This window comes from Corythoichthys intestinalis, chromosome 6 (genome assembly GCF_030265065.1).
Source record: "Corythoichthys intestinalis isolate RoL2023-P3 chromosome 6, ASM3026506v1, whole genome shotgun sequence".
Classification (NCBI taxonomy): Eukaryota; Metazoa; Chordata; class Actinopteri; order Syngnathiformes; family Syngnathidae; genus Corythoichthys; species Corythoichthys intestinalis.
In genome coordinates, this window is record NC_080400.1 from 19,371,194 (window position 1) to 19,389,922 (window position 18,729).

Sequence of the window (18,729 nt, forward strand, 5' to 3'; positions counted from 1 at the left end):
AAGGCTGGCTGAGAGAAAGGACAAGTCTCCTGAAAGCTAAGACCAGGATTCTACTAAGTACTGTACAAACACATGATAGCCAGTGGCGCCTCCAGAAATTTTTCATAGGGGTGGCCAGATGGGGCAACTTAAAATCTTGGGGTGGCACACAGAAACTAAAAGCCATAATTTCGGGTTTTCATTATATTATTGCAGTAAAAAGGTCAGGGAAAAACTGTCAGAAAGACTTAATGACACGGTTACTGATATACTTTGGTGTATTGTGTAATATTTGATGTTAATAATGATTTAATGTGCATAGTCCATACTCGCTATGCACACTTTTCGTACTTTATTGGGCACAGCAGCACACAGCAGGTAATAACCTAAAGTAAAACATGAGTACAATAAACAAAATGTATCTATATATAAGGTACAAAATTAAATAAAATGGAACCAATAAGCATAACTTCACTTATTCTTACTATTATAACTGATATAAACTACAATGTATTTATAACATAGTATGATTTTACTACTACAACACATTGATTTTAGGATTACGTATTACTATTGTCACCAGTAACTATTACCGGTTATTTATATATGATTAAATATATGATATGTTAACATGAATGTATAGTATAAGTACATGATGATAATCATGTTAAATATATCATATAACATCTTCAAACATATTTACGTATATGATTTACGTACATGTAGTTCGCTTGTCACAAAAGAAAATACATCTACCATTCATAATGGGAAACACAAGCAAACACCGTCCAATAGCACACACTGGTGGCTGTCAGCGGAACTACAAATACTAAAGTGAAATTGCGTGAATGGAAGAGAACGCCCACAACCAAAGCGGGAAGTTGAACGCCGTTGTTGACCAAGCATTAATGCATTTCTCCAGCATAATCAGACACACACAACGTGACAATTGGAAATAGAGTACCCTGATTACGGCATGGACATCGCCTCATTTTTAAGTCTGTAACTCTAACTTTCTTACTTTGCCCATGCTGTCAACGCTCTGTGGGCGATTTCTCACGTGGCTCTGACAACAGTGAACTATCAATGGAGCGTCACGCACACTAAGCAAAGTAGATATTGAAAAGGAGTGATCAATCAAACAGGCATCTAAAACAAATGGCATGAATCTAATACATGAACTTAAAGTGGCTTACCAGTGTGGTCATGCTGGTGACGAGCGCTGTTGATTCGTACTGCAATCAAACCCCGGTGTGTTTCAATTTGTGTCACCGTAGCGTTACCCCTCAGTGGCGACCCCGCCCCCCTTCTGACACCCGAGTTAAATCCAACAATAGTCCTGGCTGTGCATTTGGGATGAAATGCATAACTGATGCTACAACAATCTAACGATATACTGGCAAGCGGGGTGGCCACTGGGGTGGCCAACAAATTTATAGGGGTGGCCGTGGCTATCATTGATAGTATGATGAAGGCTGGTTAGTAGTTACCATGTAACTTGTACACAAACTCCTGCCTGTAGTGTGGTTGTAAGGAAGCAGCTGATGCATTAAATGTACCCACTCAATCTCCTGACTAACATTAGAGGACCATTGGTGCTACCTCGTGTTCAGCAGGCCAAAGCATTCCTAACATTTCCTGGCCCCTCAAAGCAAAAGGGTTCCGTGTTACGGTTTCTTGCCAAGTGCCACTTAAATGAGATAACAGGGGGCCGCTGTTCTACTGACCGAGATCACACATTCACCCTGGATGCGCAGCCGTCAATTCACTTCTTAGCGTAATGCATTCAGTGTGTTCGGATGTGTGTTCGCGACCTGAAAAAAGTTTTTCGATTCTCTCCTGCCCCCCACTTATAATTGTACTCATGTGGTTTTTCCCAGTCCAAGCAGCAACTGCTATCCCACCAAAGAAAATCAGGAAAGGTTTGTACAGTATGTTGCCCTTGTGCGCAAGGGTCAACTTCTCGCTCTGTCTCTTGCTCTCCTGACAAATGAACGCCACCATTCCCAGCATGCATCAGCACACCTTTCTCTCCTCTACTATGGAATGGTTGCTCCATCGTCTCTCTAGGTTCCCAGGTTTTATAAAAGATGCACTCTAAAGACTTTTTCATGTTTGGCGCCAAGATACTTCTGAGTGGGAGAAAGTGACAGATGATCTAAACTAGGGGTGTCTTTTGTCTCTGAGGGCCGCCTTCAGAAAAATCTAAAGTTGCAAGGACCAAATTGAAATCCTTTCACTTTCATTTGTGTAACAGGATTGGAATAGAGTAAAAATAAGATCCGGTTGTTAAAATGTGTTAATTAAAAATAAATAAATAAATAAAAAAATAAAAAAATAAAAGATTAACTCATTGGCTGCCATTGACAGCAGTAGATGTCCTATCCAATTTTACTAGGGGGGCGGCAGTGATCGTTCAGTAAAAATGATTGGAAGTCTGTCCCAATCAATGGCAGTGAAACATGATCATTCAATGTCATTATTTCCAGTGGAAATGGATTTAATGTCTATAATTGTCAATGGCAGTAAAAGACTTCAGGGCTACAAGCAACAATCCAGAGGTACAGTTGTGGTCAAAAGTTTACATACACTTGTGAAAGAACAATGTCATGGCTCTCTTGAGTTTCCAGTTATTTCTACAACTCAGATTTTTCTCTGATAGAGTGATTGGAACAGATACTTCTTTGTCACAAAAAAACATTCATGAAGTTTGGTTCTTTTATGACTTTATTATGGGTGAACAGACAAAAGTGATCAAATCTGCTGGGTCAAAAATATACATACAGCAGCGCTAATATTTGGTAACATGTCCCTTGGCCATTTTCACTTCAATTAGGCGCTTTTGGTAGCCATCCGCAAGCTTCTGGTTGAATCTTTGGCCACTCCTCTTGACAGAATTGGTGCAGTTCAGTTAAATTTGATGGCTTTCTGACATGGACTTGTTTCTTCAGCATTGTCCACAAGTTTAAATCAGGACTTTGGGAAGGCCATTCGAAAACCTTAATTCTAGCCTGATTTAGCCATTCCATTACCACTTTTGATGTGTATTTGGGGTCATTGTCCTGTTGGAACACCCAACTGCGACCAAGACCCAATCTTCGGGCTGATGACGTTAGGTTATCTTGAAGAATTTGAAGGTAATCCTCCTTCTTCATTATCCCATTTACTCTCTGTAAAGCACCAGTTCCATTGGCAGCAAAACAGCCCCACAGCATAATACTACCAACACCGTGCTTGACGGTAGGCATGGTGTACTTGGGGTTAAGGGCCTCACCTTTTCTCCTCCAAACATATTGCTGGGCATTGTGGCCAAACAGCTCGATTTTTGTTTCGTCTGACCACAGAACTTTCCTCCAGGAGGTCTTATCTTTATCCATGTGATCAGCAGCAAACTTCAGCCGAGCCTTAAGGTGCCGCTTTTGGAGCAAAAGCTTCCTTCTTGCACGGCAGCCTCTCAGTCCATGGAGATGCAAAACACGCTTGACTGTGGACACTGACACCTGTGTTCCAGCAGCTTCTAATTCTTGGCAGATCTGCTTTTTGGTGATTCTCGGTTGAATCTTCACCCTCCTGACCAATTTTCTCTCAGCAGCAGGTAATAGCTTGCGTTTTCTTCCTGATCGTGGCAGTGACAAAACAGTGCCATGCACTTTATACTTACAAACAATTGTTTGCACTGTTGCTCTTGGGACCTGCAGCTGCTTTGAAATGGCTCCAAGTGACTTTCCTGACTTGTTCAAGTCAATGATTTGCTTTTTCAGATCCATGTATGTATATTTTTGACCCAGCAGATTCGATCACTTTTTCTGCTAACCCATAATAAAGTCATAAAAGAACCAAACTTCATGAATGTTTTTTGTGACAAAGAAGTATCTGTTCCAATCATTCTATCAGAGAAAAATCAGAGTTGTAGAAATAACTGGAAACTCGAGAGCCATGACATTATGTTCTTCACAAGTGTATGTAAACTTTTGACCACAACTGTACAATAATAATGCAATATATATATATGGCGGAAAACACTCAGGTGACTTGAAGTTCGCTCTGAGACCCCCAATTTTGGCCAAATTTAAAAATTGTCCTACATGCATGTGTGATACATCATTGATAAGCTTAAAGTCTCCATTTTATGGGGGAAGAAAAATTTTGAACAGGAGGGCATTTATAAAGATTTTTTTTTTTAAACAGAAAAACCCTAACTGGAAGTAAGAGCATGAGAGAGCATAATTACGAGACGAGATATTAATGCGTACTTACCTCTTTTCGTTCCAAAAACTCCATGTAGCATGTATCACCCAGTGTCAAGACACAGCTGTGAATGGCCATGGCTGGATTTTTGGGGGATTTTATGGGTGAAACATGGTAATATAACAAGGGTTGCGATGCAGAAATCGCAGACATCAAAAAGTGGTCGAGATTTTCTTTTTCATATATTTACCCTTTTAAATGTTTTTTTCCCCTCAATTTTTCTTTGTTTGGATCGATTATCATCTAAAGTGGAGGGTCTAAGGATGGGGGATGCCTAGGACTTGACCTTTATTTATTTCATCTTTATTTATTTCAGCTGCTGTTTCTGACCGTGTATCTTATTGCCTCTGCAAAGCCCTTTGAGACAACCTTGTTGTGATATAGGGCTATACACATAAAAATGAATTGAATTGAATTGTATTAAAGTATTGGGGAAAATGCGATGGTAACAAAAAAAAAAAAAAACAAAAAAACAATTAAGCTATAGTTATGAGGAAGATATCCGTGACTTATTTACAGACACTATTTTTTTCCCATTGTGACGTAATTTGTTTAAAAGTTTAAAATATGCAAGTGAATCATTTTTTAAAGTTTTTTTTTTTTTTTTTTTTTTTAAACTTAATATTAGACATCAATTAATGATTCTAATTTAAAAATGACACACATTTCGAATAATAAATATAATTACTTACCATTTTATGGCTTGGTTGCACAAAAACAGTTGCGCAACATCTGTAAAAGGGGGTCTCCAGGATAAAACGGACAAATTAAAAATAGTGGGGCTGAATGCGCCATGAATCTGCTATGGCAGCATACAGACATACTGCTCTATCAAACACAACCGTTCTTTTGGCTTCAAATACAGCAGTTTATTTTAAAGAGGAGTGCAAGAGCAGAAACTGCTTTTTCAGCCTAGTCTGTGTTTTCCGCTATATATATTTTAAATTTACATGACTGAGACAAACTTTGCAGAACATTGGGAAAATGTCGAGTGACTGCAAAAAAGTCACGAAAATCATAACCAAGGTAGCTCAGTTTATCACATTTGATTATTTTGTGTAAGTTTATTTATGTTAAACAAATTACTGAAATTCTACACTACGTTGATTGGAAATAAAAAGAGGCACTGTTTAAGTGCTAGCTCTACCTAGTGTTATCACTGTGAAGTGCAACAGAAGGCAGGCTGACTTTTGCGGTCCATATTCAATGATCAAGGGCGTAGGTTTGCATAGGGACGGTAGGGACATAACACTACCAAGTTTTCAGGATGCTCAAATTGTCCCAACCAACTTTTAAGCAACCTCATTTCCATTATATAATGACTTCAGTAATATAGGTCATTTAGATTTTCTTCCTATATGATGTAAGGATAGAATTTACCCTACCATTAATAAGTGAATTTACAGTACTTTCATTATGGTCAGACTTATATTGACCCCTATTCACTTGTTGAATGTGCCAGTCCATTTTTTTCCCTCAAACGCACGTTTGATTGGCTGATGACTCGACCCCCCTGCCCCCCCACACACACATTCACAGCCCGACAAAAATACAACATGCCGCCTCCTCCACCCCCTTCGAACCCGAGGGATATTACAAGTCCCCCCCCCCGCCAGCAGCAGCAGCAGCCACTGTAAGTAATGTAAAAAAGACATCAATGTTGTGGAGGTGGGGAACACACCACTAATTTTGTTGCTTCTACAGTGCTTCAAGTCAATTTTAATCCCTTCGATTTCTTGAAATAAGAAAACAGCTAGCTGAAAAAAAAAAGACTTCTGTAAGACGTTATAAATTTGCAGTGGGCAAGTTAGTATTAGTCAATACAGATTTATTTTGCATTAATCATTTAGCCTATCAATTAAATACGTTCATATTCGCGGGAAATTTAGCCCTGACCCCCGTTCACCCAATCTGTTGGATCTCATTAATGTCCTGTCCCCAGCAAAAAAAGTACATGCATGTTTTACTGTTATAACGTCCCAACCAATATTGAGACCAAACCTACGCCCTTGTCAATGATATTTTCATAATTTACTGCGGGCCAATAAAAACTGATCTTAACAAACACAAACTTCACAACATCTGATTGAAAACAGGTTGAATACGAGTTTTTTTCCCTCCCAGAAGTACGTGTGGCGTCATAATGACAAAGATTTCCCCCCTACTTTGCGGCATGCTGCAGTCATCAGCCTCATCCCACCACGCACCGCAGCAAACTACTCACTCCTTTCGCTACTACTCACCTTGTTCTTTTGCATTCTGTCCACTAGAGAGCAGCGGCGTAATCATCGCAGTAATCATCATCTGCATCCTGCTGCTGGCTATCTTGGGAAGCGTGCTTTACTTCCTCTACAAGAAAGGAAAGATCTGCGGCCGTTCCGGCAAGCAAGACCTGTAAGTGCATGAGAGTCATTGGTGGCTTTTCAATTTTTATTTAACCTATTTTTTATCCCTCTGATATTTTTTGAGGTATGTGTGTTTTTAAAATCATAACAGGTTAATTATTTGTCTGAACTCTCGAGCATTTAAACAACCGAATAAAATTGTTACATTGAAATTTCATGAATAATGTGCTTAGCAGGGTGGTATTTATGAAAGCTAATTAGCCACTGCTCTGCTGAGCAGTTGTCATTAGCCTCACAAACACAATTTTATATGTATTTAAAACATTGTTATTACAGTATTCATAAGTTTGCTGCTTACATTCTTCACAACCTATCATAAGCGGGTGGAAAATTACAATATAAGAAAAACATTCATGTTAGCATAAACGAATAATAATATAAAAAAAGACAGCCTACCTTTACTTTGTTCTTAAAACTTCCTGCTGAAAAGGTGATGGCACTTTGTCAGTGTAGCACAGACATGTCCAAAGTCCGGCCTGGGGGCCAAATGCGGCCCGTGGTCAAATTTCATCCGGCCCCCAGCCTTGATCATAAAATCAATAACATCTGGCCCGCACAAAGACTTAATAAATTGGTCAGCAGTACTGCCACCAGCATATGAACATTACCCCATGTGACCCTTTACTCCCAATTTTCTAAAATGGCGACAATCAACAAAAAAAGTTGACTGCGACGGCCGACGCTTCACGGATAGGTGGAAATTGGACTATTTCTTCACGAAAATATGCATCAACCGTGTCTGCCTCATTTGCAAAGAGACAGTCGCTGTTTTTAAAGAGTTCAATGTGAGGCGATATTACCAAACAAGACACACTGACCTGTACGACAAGATTACAGGCAGCGAGAAATTGAAGCAACTTGAAGCTAATTTAATTTCACAGCAGCAGTATTTCGCAAGAGCCCGAGAGTCGAAAGAACGCCACAAGGCTAGTTGCGAGATTGTTGAAATTATTACCGTATTGGCCGAATATAAGACGGCCCTGATTATAAGACGACCCCCTCTTTTTCAAGACTCAAGTTTGAATAAAAACTTTTTGAACACCAAATTAATTTTTATACAGAAAATAATTACAGTACATCTGAAACAAATGATTATAACAATATATTTGAGAGAAAAAACATGTTATTTTGCCTCATTCAAATCTTCAGATTTGAACATTTAAATATGTAAACGGTGGGCAATCACATTCGTAAATCAATGGCTTCTGGTTTTTGAAATGTAAATAAACCAATCTATTGTGATAAAACAACAAAATTGCAATAACTGCATTAACCATCAAAGCGAGGTCTAACAGTAACTGTAGTCTTGAAACAAATCTGAAAGGAAAAACATTGCAAAAAAATAATGCAAACTGGTTAAACTTGAGAGTAGCTGAGATCTGTCCTGACAGAACATCGCTTCAATGATATCTGGTGCCATCTAGCGTCGTGAATGGGTATAACGTCTAGACCGCGAATATAAGACGACCCCCACTTTTTCAGTCTTATTTCAATGCAAAAAACACAGTCTTATATCAGGGCCAATATTGTAAATAAAAACAATGAGGCAAATGTGACACACAGAATGGCTTGCTAAAATTTGCTTAAATATATTTTTCTATGTAAAGGTTGTCAGCCAAAGTCGGCCCCCCACATTTTTACCACACCAAATCTGGCCCCCTTTGCAAAAGTTTGGAAACCCCTGGTGTAGCATCATGGGAACTGTAGGCGTTTGGGGACACTTCAAAAATTATATATACATTGAAAATGAAATTTTGCTTTATGGGACAAATGGAAAAATAAAACTAAAAAGGTTCATTAAAAGTAAAATAAGTATATTTTGCATGCATTATTTTTGTTGGATTTCATGTAAAAGATTTAGAACTATAATAAAAAGTTTTTTTTAATCATAGCTGTCATTTATTTACAATATACACATATATATACATATATTGAGATTTAGATCATGATGTGATTCACATGAGCATAATCCAACACTATTTTCCCTCCACTTACACTTTGTTGTTATTTTTTGTATCCTTATTCTATTCTGCACTATAGATCAAATGTAGAAAAATATCACATAGCCCTTATTTAAGACACATATTTGTGTCTTTTAGCACCAAAGAGAAATCCAGCAAAGACAACATTGTGGTGGAAATGAAGAGCGACAACACTGAGGATGCCGTTCTCCTCGGGGTGAACGGCGAGAAACTGCCGTATAGCAGCCAGGTAGATAATGTGTGACCACACCAGAAACATCCCGTGTTCAGTGTCCACGTATTTTTTTACACTTTCTTTGTGTGTTTGTCCTGTGTAGTAAACAATGATGAGGAGGAAGCCACTGCTGTGACCCAACAACACTCCGAGCTCCCCCACAGCCTCTTTTCCTATCAATCAAAAGCTGTCCAAGACCCCAAATTGATCACACTGTGCTTGATTACATCCCTGCACGTCTATGTTGGAGGCCAACAATGTTTGACTGAGGCTGTCCATTTTGTATATCGCAGGGACTATTTTTGTATCTCCCCGAACAATCACTATGGAGCCACTTGAACAAGCTCTTTCTCCAGTGTACATACTACAGTACGTAATGCGTGTATATATATTTCCTTATTTAAAGTGTACTGACACTTGATTTACGAGGAGCAGAGACAGCCGTTCAGCAAAAGTCCGTACACTGAAAATCTTTGTGTATATGTCACGATTTTCCTTAGAGATATTTCAAATGTATTTTTGCTTAAATCAAATTGTGATTAATTTGCTAGAAACAATCTTCCTACCCCACTTCTCTGTCGCTAACGCTAGCACCTTCACTCATTAACTGTAAAGGATATATTTTTGCAAAACTATTATAAATTATTGATTTCACATCTTTAGTCAGTTCCCGTTCCTTCGCAGTTTAACCAATGCATGTGTGTTTTCAAGCTTTACAAATAGTAAACTATTACGCCAAAGAGATTACATCCAAAGCTTTGAATAGTATACAGCACGTGCAAAATCACTTGGGTTAAAATATGAAGCGTGTAGATGTTTTCTGTTCAGTGCACTGATTTCTTTGTGGTCTTTATGCAGTTAGCTTGCGTTTCTGTAATGTGAATTTTTTTTGTGACGTGACGGTGACTGCATTAACTCGTCCTATTTTTGAGGGACAGCGGGGCTTGTGTTGAAAATTTGTATTCATGTGTTGAGTGAATATTTATGTAGAATTAGCCACAAATGGAGCCTTGTGTTCAGTGGTGCCTGCACATGAAACACATGCCAGAAAGCACCACTGCTTAAATTGACATGGGATGGGCATTTGAGTGCATTTTCTGGATTGACTATTGAAAAAAAAAATCATCCAGGAGTTAGTCCTGAGATTGTTTTTACGCCAGTTTTCAACTGGAGTTGCTCAACTTCTAAGAGCAGCTCAGAGGTGTCAAACATGCGGCCCGCTGGCCAGAAGTAGCCCACCAGGGGGACCAATTTGGTCTGTGAGGTTGTTCTGCCTTAATGAACGTTGTAGCTTATTCTTACTGGATATACAGAATAACATGCTTTCATTTTAACATCAGGGTTTGTGCACCACTGCACTCGGCTCACTTTTGTGTATGCAGTTACATTCGTTCATTTGCCCCTTCACTGTTAAATCGGAATTGATGTCTAGCGCCGCCAATAGCAACCAATGAATAAACAAAGAAGTGACCCAAAAATGTCTCGAAACAAACAGCAAGTGACCTATGAAGTAACCTGAAAATTAACATGCAATGCAAATAAACAAGCAGGAGCCCGGAAATGCCCTAAGACCAACAGGAAATGTTCCAAAATGTACAGGAAGTCACCCATAAGCACCCTAAATTTTTCAAGGAAGTGACACAAAATTAACTGTTTGGCTTACACTGAAAACGCTAGACATCCAGTTGGCTTAAACTAGGAGAACTAGCTTTCAATGCCCATCTTTCAGTGCCACTGATGGTTCGCCGCTTCCTAGTCAAAGTGGATTGGATGTCTAGCGGTGTCAATGGCAGCCAGTGAATTAATTTACTAGGTGAAAAATAAACTGGGCCAGCCCACATGAGATATGATTTGCTTGAATGTAGCTCGCGAACCAAAATGACTTTGATACCCCTGATCTACATGTATAAAGACAAAGGGCTCAATTATATTTGTCAAATATATGTGTTGAAGGAGTGGAATTATTGCATTTGTTAAAATATCACATCACTGGTATGATTTAATGTTTGAAAAATGATTCATGCCTTGTGGTATTTTAAGTCATCATAGATGTCCTGTGATTTAAATCATGATACCACTTTGTCCTACTAATACTTGTGCTGCCCTGTTGATCGAGTCAAGCTATTTTGTGAACTTCTGTCACCATTTGCGGTTTTTTAATTAGTTGATTACTTTTACCCATTGAATCCAAGAAAACAAATTGTTACGTGATGCCTTTCAAAAACATTTTTTTAATTAAAGAAAAAGAACCATACTGAATAAATTAAGAACTTGGGAGTGTTCATTGTTGTTAATTAGTCATATTATGTGAATATACCAAAGCACCAATAACACAATTTTTATTCAGTGAGCAGAAATTACAGTGGATATAGTCTACATACATGTTCAAATTCCATGTTTTCCCCCATAATAACAATATTCAGACCAAGATCAATCATGAATTTGTCCCACTATTATTCTGATTTGTAAATTGTACGAATGAATAGAAGTTTTTGAAAACAAATGTATTAGAAATGATAGTAATAATTAAACAATTTTTGGTTTTCATTCGTCATAGACTTGCATCAGTGTATAACTGGACTACAATCTCACTTTGAGGTCCAATATGTATTTTTTAATACATTAGTTGAACAGGGGTGAGTACACTTTTGATTTCTTTATTGTAAGACAAGCCAGGATAGGGCAGGCAGTAAGAGTGGCAAAAAAGTAGTACTGCAATTCAGTGTGACAAAACATATCGTTCAATTTTATCACAATAAATGCATTTACTTGTTAGTTTGTAGCTGTAGGTCTGTGGCTTTGTCCTTTTGGTAAACTTCTACGTGAATGTTTTTTTTTTTTTTTTAAATCAGGGGTCCCCAAACATTTTTTTTGTGAGGGCCACATAATTTTCCCCTTCTCTGATGAGGGGCCGGGGTCAGTTTGTAACAGAAAAGGTGTGACTGTTGCAGGACTGCCTAAATGTAAAAATGTATTGTTTTTCAGAAAGCCACAATCAAATAACCTGTTTCGATTCTTCACAGAACAAAAGTAAATAAAATAAAAATAATAATACAATATAAAATAAATAATAACACTTAATTAAATAGATAACAACCAAATAACCCTCTCTGGGTTCTTGACAGAAAAAAAAGCCAGGAAATAAATAACACCATTTGTTCAGGGGGCCGGACCAAATGTGGGGGCAGGCCGTAGTTTGTGGATCCCTGTTTTAAATAAATAAACCCACAGTGGAACCATGTTGTTATAAAGCTCGAAGTGATTATTTTTTTCTTCAACATCTGCCAGGACAAAAACAAAATAACAGAATACGAAACACGCTATTTGGATATTGAAATGTTGTCTATACGACCTGTGGTAGGCTGGCAAACAATCCATGGTGTAACTCGTCAAGTGGGATAGACTCCAACTCACCATTGACCCTGAAAGCAAACACTTAGGAAGACAGACCGATGGAATTAATGTGTTCCAATAATTTTTGTCCACATCAAAGACTAAAATGAAACAAAGCCTTGAATGAAGAAAACTATTGAGTAAATCAAGACAAGAATCAAAAAGTGTCTCCTGCTTCCAATTTTATTAACAGCACTGAGCATTCTTCCAAATTGATATGAGCTTTAAAATAATAGTTAATGAATGCCTTTTTCTTTATCAATGTACTGACTAGAGACACGCGTAAGTGGAACCACAGCTCCCTCGTGTAGCTTCCCTCCAATAAAGCATTTATGGCCTTCTTGAAGCAGCCATCCAGGGTCATGTGCTTTTGTCCTTTATGAAAAGTAAACGGCAGGTGCTCCTGAATGACACCCGGACACAGAAGAAGCAACACTGCACAATCACGCCTACAGAGACACCGACACACATACAAGGCCTCAATCAAAACATGAGCTCAAAATAAATGGCACTGCTTTTGAGAAATATTACAAGTGAACAGAACCTTTGGGGGAAGTGGTGGGCCAACATAAAACGGGAATGTAAAATATGAGAAAACAGCATTTTTACACGCTCCTTTAGAGTGACAGTATCAAAGCACGATTTGGTATAATGTGCGAGTAAGTCAGAAACACAAAAATGACACGCTGCCCCGGAACTACCGTTACAGCAACGAGGGCTCCAATTCTCAGCATTCAAGAAGTTTGTCAAGGCAACTAGGAACACAAAAGCAGAAATGAGGATTGGCCAGACAGTTTAAAAGCAGAATAAGCTTCTCCGCTATTGTACAAGCTTCACACGCATTCTTCAGTATGAGTGTTGAATCTATGTACCGCGAAGCTCCTTTGTGTGTATCATTTCAGAGTACCTGAAAACTTCTGTCAATAGAGGTCTGCTTACCTTGGAAATACTGTGCAAGTTAGGACTGAAAGAAACATGTAAAAAGGCTACAAGTGACTTCATTAATTCCGACATACCGCGTCTTAAAACATTATTCCTGAGTAATTTCCGAGAATTGGCTAACAAGGAGCCTACTTTGAAATCCTCATCGATTCCCTTTCTATTGGGTTTAACTCGGGGGGCTGGGCATCTCTTTGCTGTTGCTATGGCAACCTGATGGGAAAAAAAACCCCAAACAAAACATATTTACTGTATATATACAAAAAAAGTTTAAACACTGCAGAGTTGACAGCTCTCAAGCTGCTTTTACGTTCAAGTATGCTACATTAGCGACCACAGGAACACGATACTGTCACTTTAAAGGACGACCATGTTAATCAATATTCACAAATGTACACTTAAGGCTTAACTGTTGAACATTATAATAATAGTAGCAGCAGTGAATCACTTCTGAATTACAACATTTAGGATCTTATTACAATATTACTAAAAGGAAATCGATGACAATATTTTTTGTAATTGTAAATGAAACCTGAACCAGTCAGACTATGTCTGACCAAAAAAAAAAAAAAAAATCAGCCGCCTCGAATTGCAGAGCATGAGCCAGTCTGGCACTGCTCAATGTTATAACGTTCACATTCATTTCAGTCAAACGCACACACATGACAGTCCTTAAATGCAACCCATATCAGCTGGTACTGTATTTGGGTGGCTGAGAGGGGAGAAAACTAAATCCATGTTAGCTGCCAGTGATGGCGCTAGATGATCCATTGATTTTGACTGGGGTGGCTGGCAGTGCTCATTCATTCACTGGTGGCCCTTCCAGTTAAAATTGATTGGACGTCTTTGAGCCCTGTGGCATTAAAAAAAAAAAAAAAAAAAAAAAAAAAAAAAAAAAACAGTGAAGCTCTGATCCTAAAAATCCAATATTAAAGCTAATTTTTTGCTGGAAATGACAAGACACTGGCAAAGGACTTCAAAAGGGCTCTGTTAAGACATACAGCAAAACATGCCCCCCAAAAAGATCCTGATATAATATATTGCAGCTATATTATCATTTATGTAAAATCTCATGTGTTTAACCGTCAGGTTTGATGTGTTCCGCTGTCAAATTTTTTTTTTAGGGTCTTAAATTTTTGTCATTTTTTGTTGTTGTAATATTTAGTTTGACACATAATTTAGCTGTTAGAAAATGCACAACCGAACAGTGACTTACATATATTTAAGAAAATCCATATTTTTTTTTCACTACACTAATTTTTGCAATTATACTGGTACTTGAAGATGAAAGTTCACAAATCACTTAAGAGCCATCTTTTTTTTCTATCATAAAAAATGTAACAATATCAAATCATTTTGTTTTATGTGAGTTTGTGGGTAAACTGTGTAAGGGATCTAAAAAAAAAAACAAATGTTTTTCATTTAAGACAGCTGGCTAAAGATTTTCCATTTAAATTATTTGTCGGGGGGGGTAAAAAAAAGCACATTTGTAACTTTCTTTTGTGATTTCCATTTCAGGATTTTAATCTAAATTTGGCAAAGGGATGAACATTTTGGACTTACTGCTTTAAACCCAAATTCACACACACCCCCACACACAACGGTGGCATCTGAGTCGTTGTCATGTCAATCGGGTTTCAAAAACATGCACTCGAGTGGTGCTTGTACCAACAGCGACCCTTGAAGCGCACATCATTTCACATACTGACTTGTATATATTACACAAATTTAATATACATTTAAGCATATATTAAACTTTCATATAGACATACATTTTATTTGTGAGGTCTTGGTTACATTTTCAGCGAGAGGCTTCCGGAGCGCGTCCCATTTTCCACTGTCACGGGTGCCGAATTGGGCGAGATGCTTCTGTCGCAGTTTGAGAAGGCTGCTGAAAGAGATTCCGTCAGCGCTGGCTAGTTCAAAAATGGGCCGGAGAGGGACGCGGGCATCCCTGAGCACCGGAGAGGGTCTCGCTGCAGGCGAGGAGCCGTGCTGACCTTGAACAAAAAATATCAAGCCGAGCTAGGGTGAGATGGCAAAGTGCGCTATGTGAGAATGTGCGCAGCGGAGGGAATGGAGACAAACTCTCGTAGGATGTTCTTAGCCATCTCAATATTGTTCTGTGCAATCATCAGTGCTTTCTGGATGTCCTGGTATGAGTAGCCCTGACTCATGAGATGCTCAATCTCGCTGCTTATCTGAGGGTTGATGTCTCCTCCCGTCTCCCCGCAACTAGGAGGGCCGGGAACTGGTGGTACAGGGCTAGCTCGGCGTTCTGAGTTGATGCGTCTAGGAAGCGGCTTAGGAGGTCTCTCTGGAGCTTCTATGGGCTCTGAAGGACCTAAACAAATAAGGAAGAAACACAGTAAATATTATATATACAGTGGTGCCTCAAGATAAGAAATTAATTTGTTTCTGGAGTGGCTTTCTAATGAACTTTTCGTATAATCAATCGGGTTTTACATGTAAATCGCCTAATTCGTTTCAAGCTATATCAAAACACTACGTCAATTTGCTGTCATACCTTCTGATTGCCTGCCTTTATTTGTAATGCTTTGTTGCCCCCAAATGGCACTTAAGTGTAACTACTTTGTTAGGTTCCAGCTCATTCTAAGAACGTGAACACATGACTACAAGCTCATAGCAAACACGGAGTGCTAAAGACGAGCTAACTTCGGCAGCCTTTGCTTGCTATTTCATCACGCTGTTTGTGCCTTAATAAAACTTTGCTTTGTAAGTTATATTCTTTAGTTTCATATATATTTCGTTTGTTATCATTCATAGTCAAAGAGTTACATTGTTGCGAACAGGAATGATCTATTACAGAATGTATAATGAATCATTTTTTCCTAATATGAAGTGAAAACGCGTCGAAAAACTGTTCGTAAAAGGAATTTTTTTGTATACAGAAGCTTTCTTGAGGTACCGCTGTATATTTAAAATACAGCACAACACACACAAAAAACATGTACTCTATTGGTCCGTCTTGCCCGTGGTCATGTAGAGTTAGAATGTTTTTGGGTGTATTATTATGTCATAAAAAGAAATGACACATCTGCTACATAATATCGCTCTTTAGCTATGATTCAAATTTCAAATAACTACACATTTAGTGTTACAGAACCTTGCACATTGTGTTCTGCTGCATTGCTTGGTGTGGATGAAGGCTGGTACTACTGTACCAAATGTTTATATTCCTATGGTATTCTAGATAAAAATATCACATATTCAAAGACTACAATTAACCTTAAAAAACTTACAAGCTGCCATGGATGACGTGCTTGACGAGGACGAAGAGGTGGATGAGGATGACCCTCCAAGCTCCGAGAAGGTCCGACGGACGGGAGGCATTGGCAGTCGTGGTTTAGGGAAGTCAAAGCCCTTGTCCTCGTCTTCCCTATCCTCTGCTGCGTGTTCCCTGGGGCCATTACTTACGGGCAGAGGAGGTAGCTCTGAATAATCTGGATGAGTGACAAAAAAGGAAAATGCACCAGACTCAGATGTTTTCCTTGTCATCAAGCAAGTACCTGAATCCTTGGCTTGTTGTGACCTGGCATGGGTGTTGTACATGGCCTCATACATTGGAGGGCCGTTCTCCAGCTCTACCACTGTCGACCTGTGAAGGGAAACAGTCATACAATGTTAGCAATTTTTCTACATAACAGCATCAAGTGATCATGAGAAAAGCTGTCTTTAAGGATCACCGTGGGTTGAACGTAATGGTTTGAGCTTGCGCCTGAAGAGCAAATAGAGACTGAGATGGTGGGGGCCTCGAGACCGGCGGGCTTTCTCCCATAGATTGGGTGGGGATCGGGGGCAGGACAGGGCGAGAGGAGGGGATCATGTACTCTGACTCCTCCTCGCTGTCGCGGGCCTCCTCTCCTGTCACTGACCTCAGAGCTGAAGACGGTCTGGGAAACATAACATAAAAAATTACATTGCTGCAACTCCAAACACTTGCATCCCAACGAAATTAATGGAAATGCTCCAGTATTATTAATTCTAGCCCCCTACACTAACAAAAAAATGACATATTTCAATAACAAAACACTACAGTGTTACAAAAAAATTACTTTTTAAAAAGAACAAAGAACTAAACAGCACATGCTTCATTTCATGCTTGGCTGCCAATAGCATTGTGCAGCTCTTTTAGGCGCTTTGGACAGCAGGACTCAAAATAATACTTCAAACTGCTTCCTTTGTCTGTCTCCACAAAACCCCTTTCTTGTTCACTGCTTTCTCCAAATAACAAACCAATATGAACAACCATGATGGGAGGTCATCAAACTCCCATGTGGCACATTAAAACTGTTCAGTCAAATAGGACACTCAGATTTCCATTTTTTGTATAAGCAGCTCAACACACTTAATTCCAGCTATATTGGGACTCCATAAACCACACACTTTTGCCCCCAAGATATTTTTGAAAAGCGGGACAACATTTTCACCCAGAATTCTGTTGAAGTGAACTCAAACTGCAACCCACCAGAACACTGTGCTGCTATCTAATTACTGGATGTACAGCACATTCTGCAAAGCAACAAATGTTATCAATTTACTAAACAGCATTAAAGCAGTTACTGTAGGAAGGTTGTTAATCTGTTTCCTTAATTTTAGGTTTATTCGTGTAAAATAAGTTAATTTTTAGTGTCGATTTGTTTTGTCTTGTCAATGGCATCTAAAGAGTTAAGTACCTGTTTGCCAGTGCATAAATTGCATTGGCGGACGATGATGGTTTGACTTTGGGGTGGTCATAATCTTTTCCAACCACTGTGGCAAAGTTCTGTAAAGGAAGGAGCAGAATCTCAGAAATTGATTTTGTCAGACAACTTTGAATGATATTTTCAATTGTTACAATACAAGACAGGCTAAAAGTGTGGGTGTGTTTTTTTTGTGGTGCTGCTAACCAGCTGATGGTCCAAACTGAGAGAGTTATTGTTCCTCTGCGGGTCTGTACGCGTGTCCAGAGCAGAGGGCAACGCCAAAGGGAGGGAGTGTCGGTTGGAGAGCTCCCTGACACCTGCTCGAAGGTCCACACCCACGCCAGAGACTTGAATGGACGTGGAAGATGAGGAGGATGAAGACGAGGCTGTCGGGGCCTTGGGGACAGGCCGTGAGTTCCAGTCAGTGGGCGGACGGTTTGGTAGTGCTGGGGGCGGTTTATCTCTGGGGGCCTCGCCTGGCGTGCAAGGCAAGGGTCGTCTCTGCAATCGTACCTCAGAGCTCGAAACGGACGTGTGGGGGCGGTCTGGAGGAGGTGGAGGGGGGAGATCCCTAAGTGCAGGGGGGAGAGGAAGGGGCTTATCTTTGTGGTGGGATGCTACCTGGAAAGGACAGTGAAATAGAAATGCCTCATTAGGGCTTCTTATGGTCTTAATATAACACTAATATAAACTATACAACAATGTATCACAAATTCTAGCTATGAAAAGATAATGCTTAGCTTAAATGGAATTGGAAACAAATGTACATACTTTGGATCAGGGGTGGCCAACCCTGTTCCTCGAGAGCCGCAATCCAGCTTGTTTTCCATGTCTCCCTTCTCCAACACACCTGAATCAAATGA

The 18,729-nt window shown here is 39.3% G+C and overlaps 2 protein-coding genes across 4 annotated transcripts in view; one reads left to right on the forward strand and one right to left on the reverse strand.

Moving 5' to 3' along the window:
- Nucleotides 1-11,979, forward strand: part of mcamb (melanoma cell adhesion molecule b) — a 67,161-nt gene extending 55,182 nt beyond the window's left edge. The window contains exons 13-16 of one of the 3 annotated variants that reach the window (XM_057839834.1): nt 1,860-1,901; nt 6,498-6,621; nt 8,732-8,843; nt 8,932-11,978. In XM_057839834.1, the coding sequence (XP_057695817.1) occupies nt 1,860-1,901; nt 6,498-6,621; nt 8,732-8,843; nt 8,932-8,934 (281 nt within the window). In that variant the 3' untranslated portion in view covers nt 8,935-11,978. Of the gene's footprint in view, nt 1-1,859; nt 1,902-6,497; nt 6,622-8,731; nt 8,844-8,931 lie in introns of all 3 variants that reach the window. The other 2 variants (XM_057839833.1, XM_057839835.1) reach the window with 2 other exon arrangements.
- cbl (Cbl proto-oncogene, E3 ubiquitin protein ligase) overlaps nt 8,633-18,729 on the reverse strand; it is a 74,425-nt gene continuing 64,328 nt past the window's right edge. Inside the window, exons 11-16 of the mRNA XM_057839832.1 lie at nt 18,071-18,487; nt 17,858-17,946; nt 16,868-17,074; nt 16,691-16,779; nt 16,424-16,624; nt 8,633-15,504 (exon numbers count right to left, since the gene is read on the reverse strand). Of these exons, the coding sequence (XP_057695815.1) occupies nt 15,209-15,504; nt 16,424-16,624; nt 16,691-16,779; nt 16,868-17,074; nt 17,858-17,946; nt 18,071-18,487 (1,299 nt within the window). The 3' untranslated portion in view covers nt 8,633-15,208. The remainder of the gene's footprint in view (nt 15,505-16,423; nt 16,625-16,690; nt 16,780-16,867; nt 17,075-17,857; nt 17,947-18,070; nt 18,488-18,729) is intronic.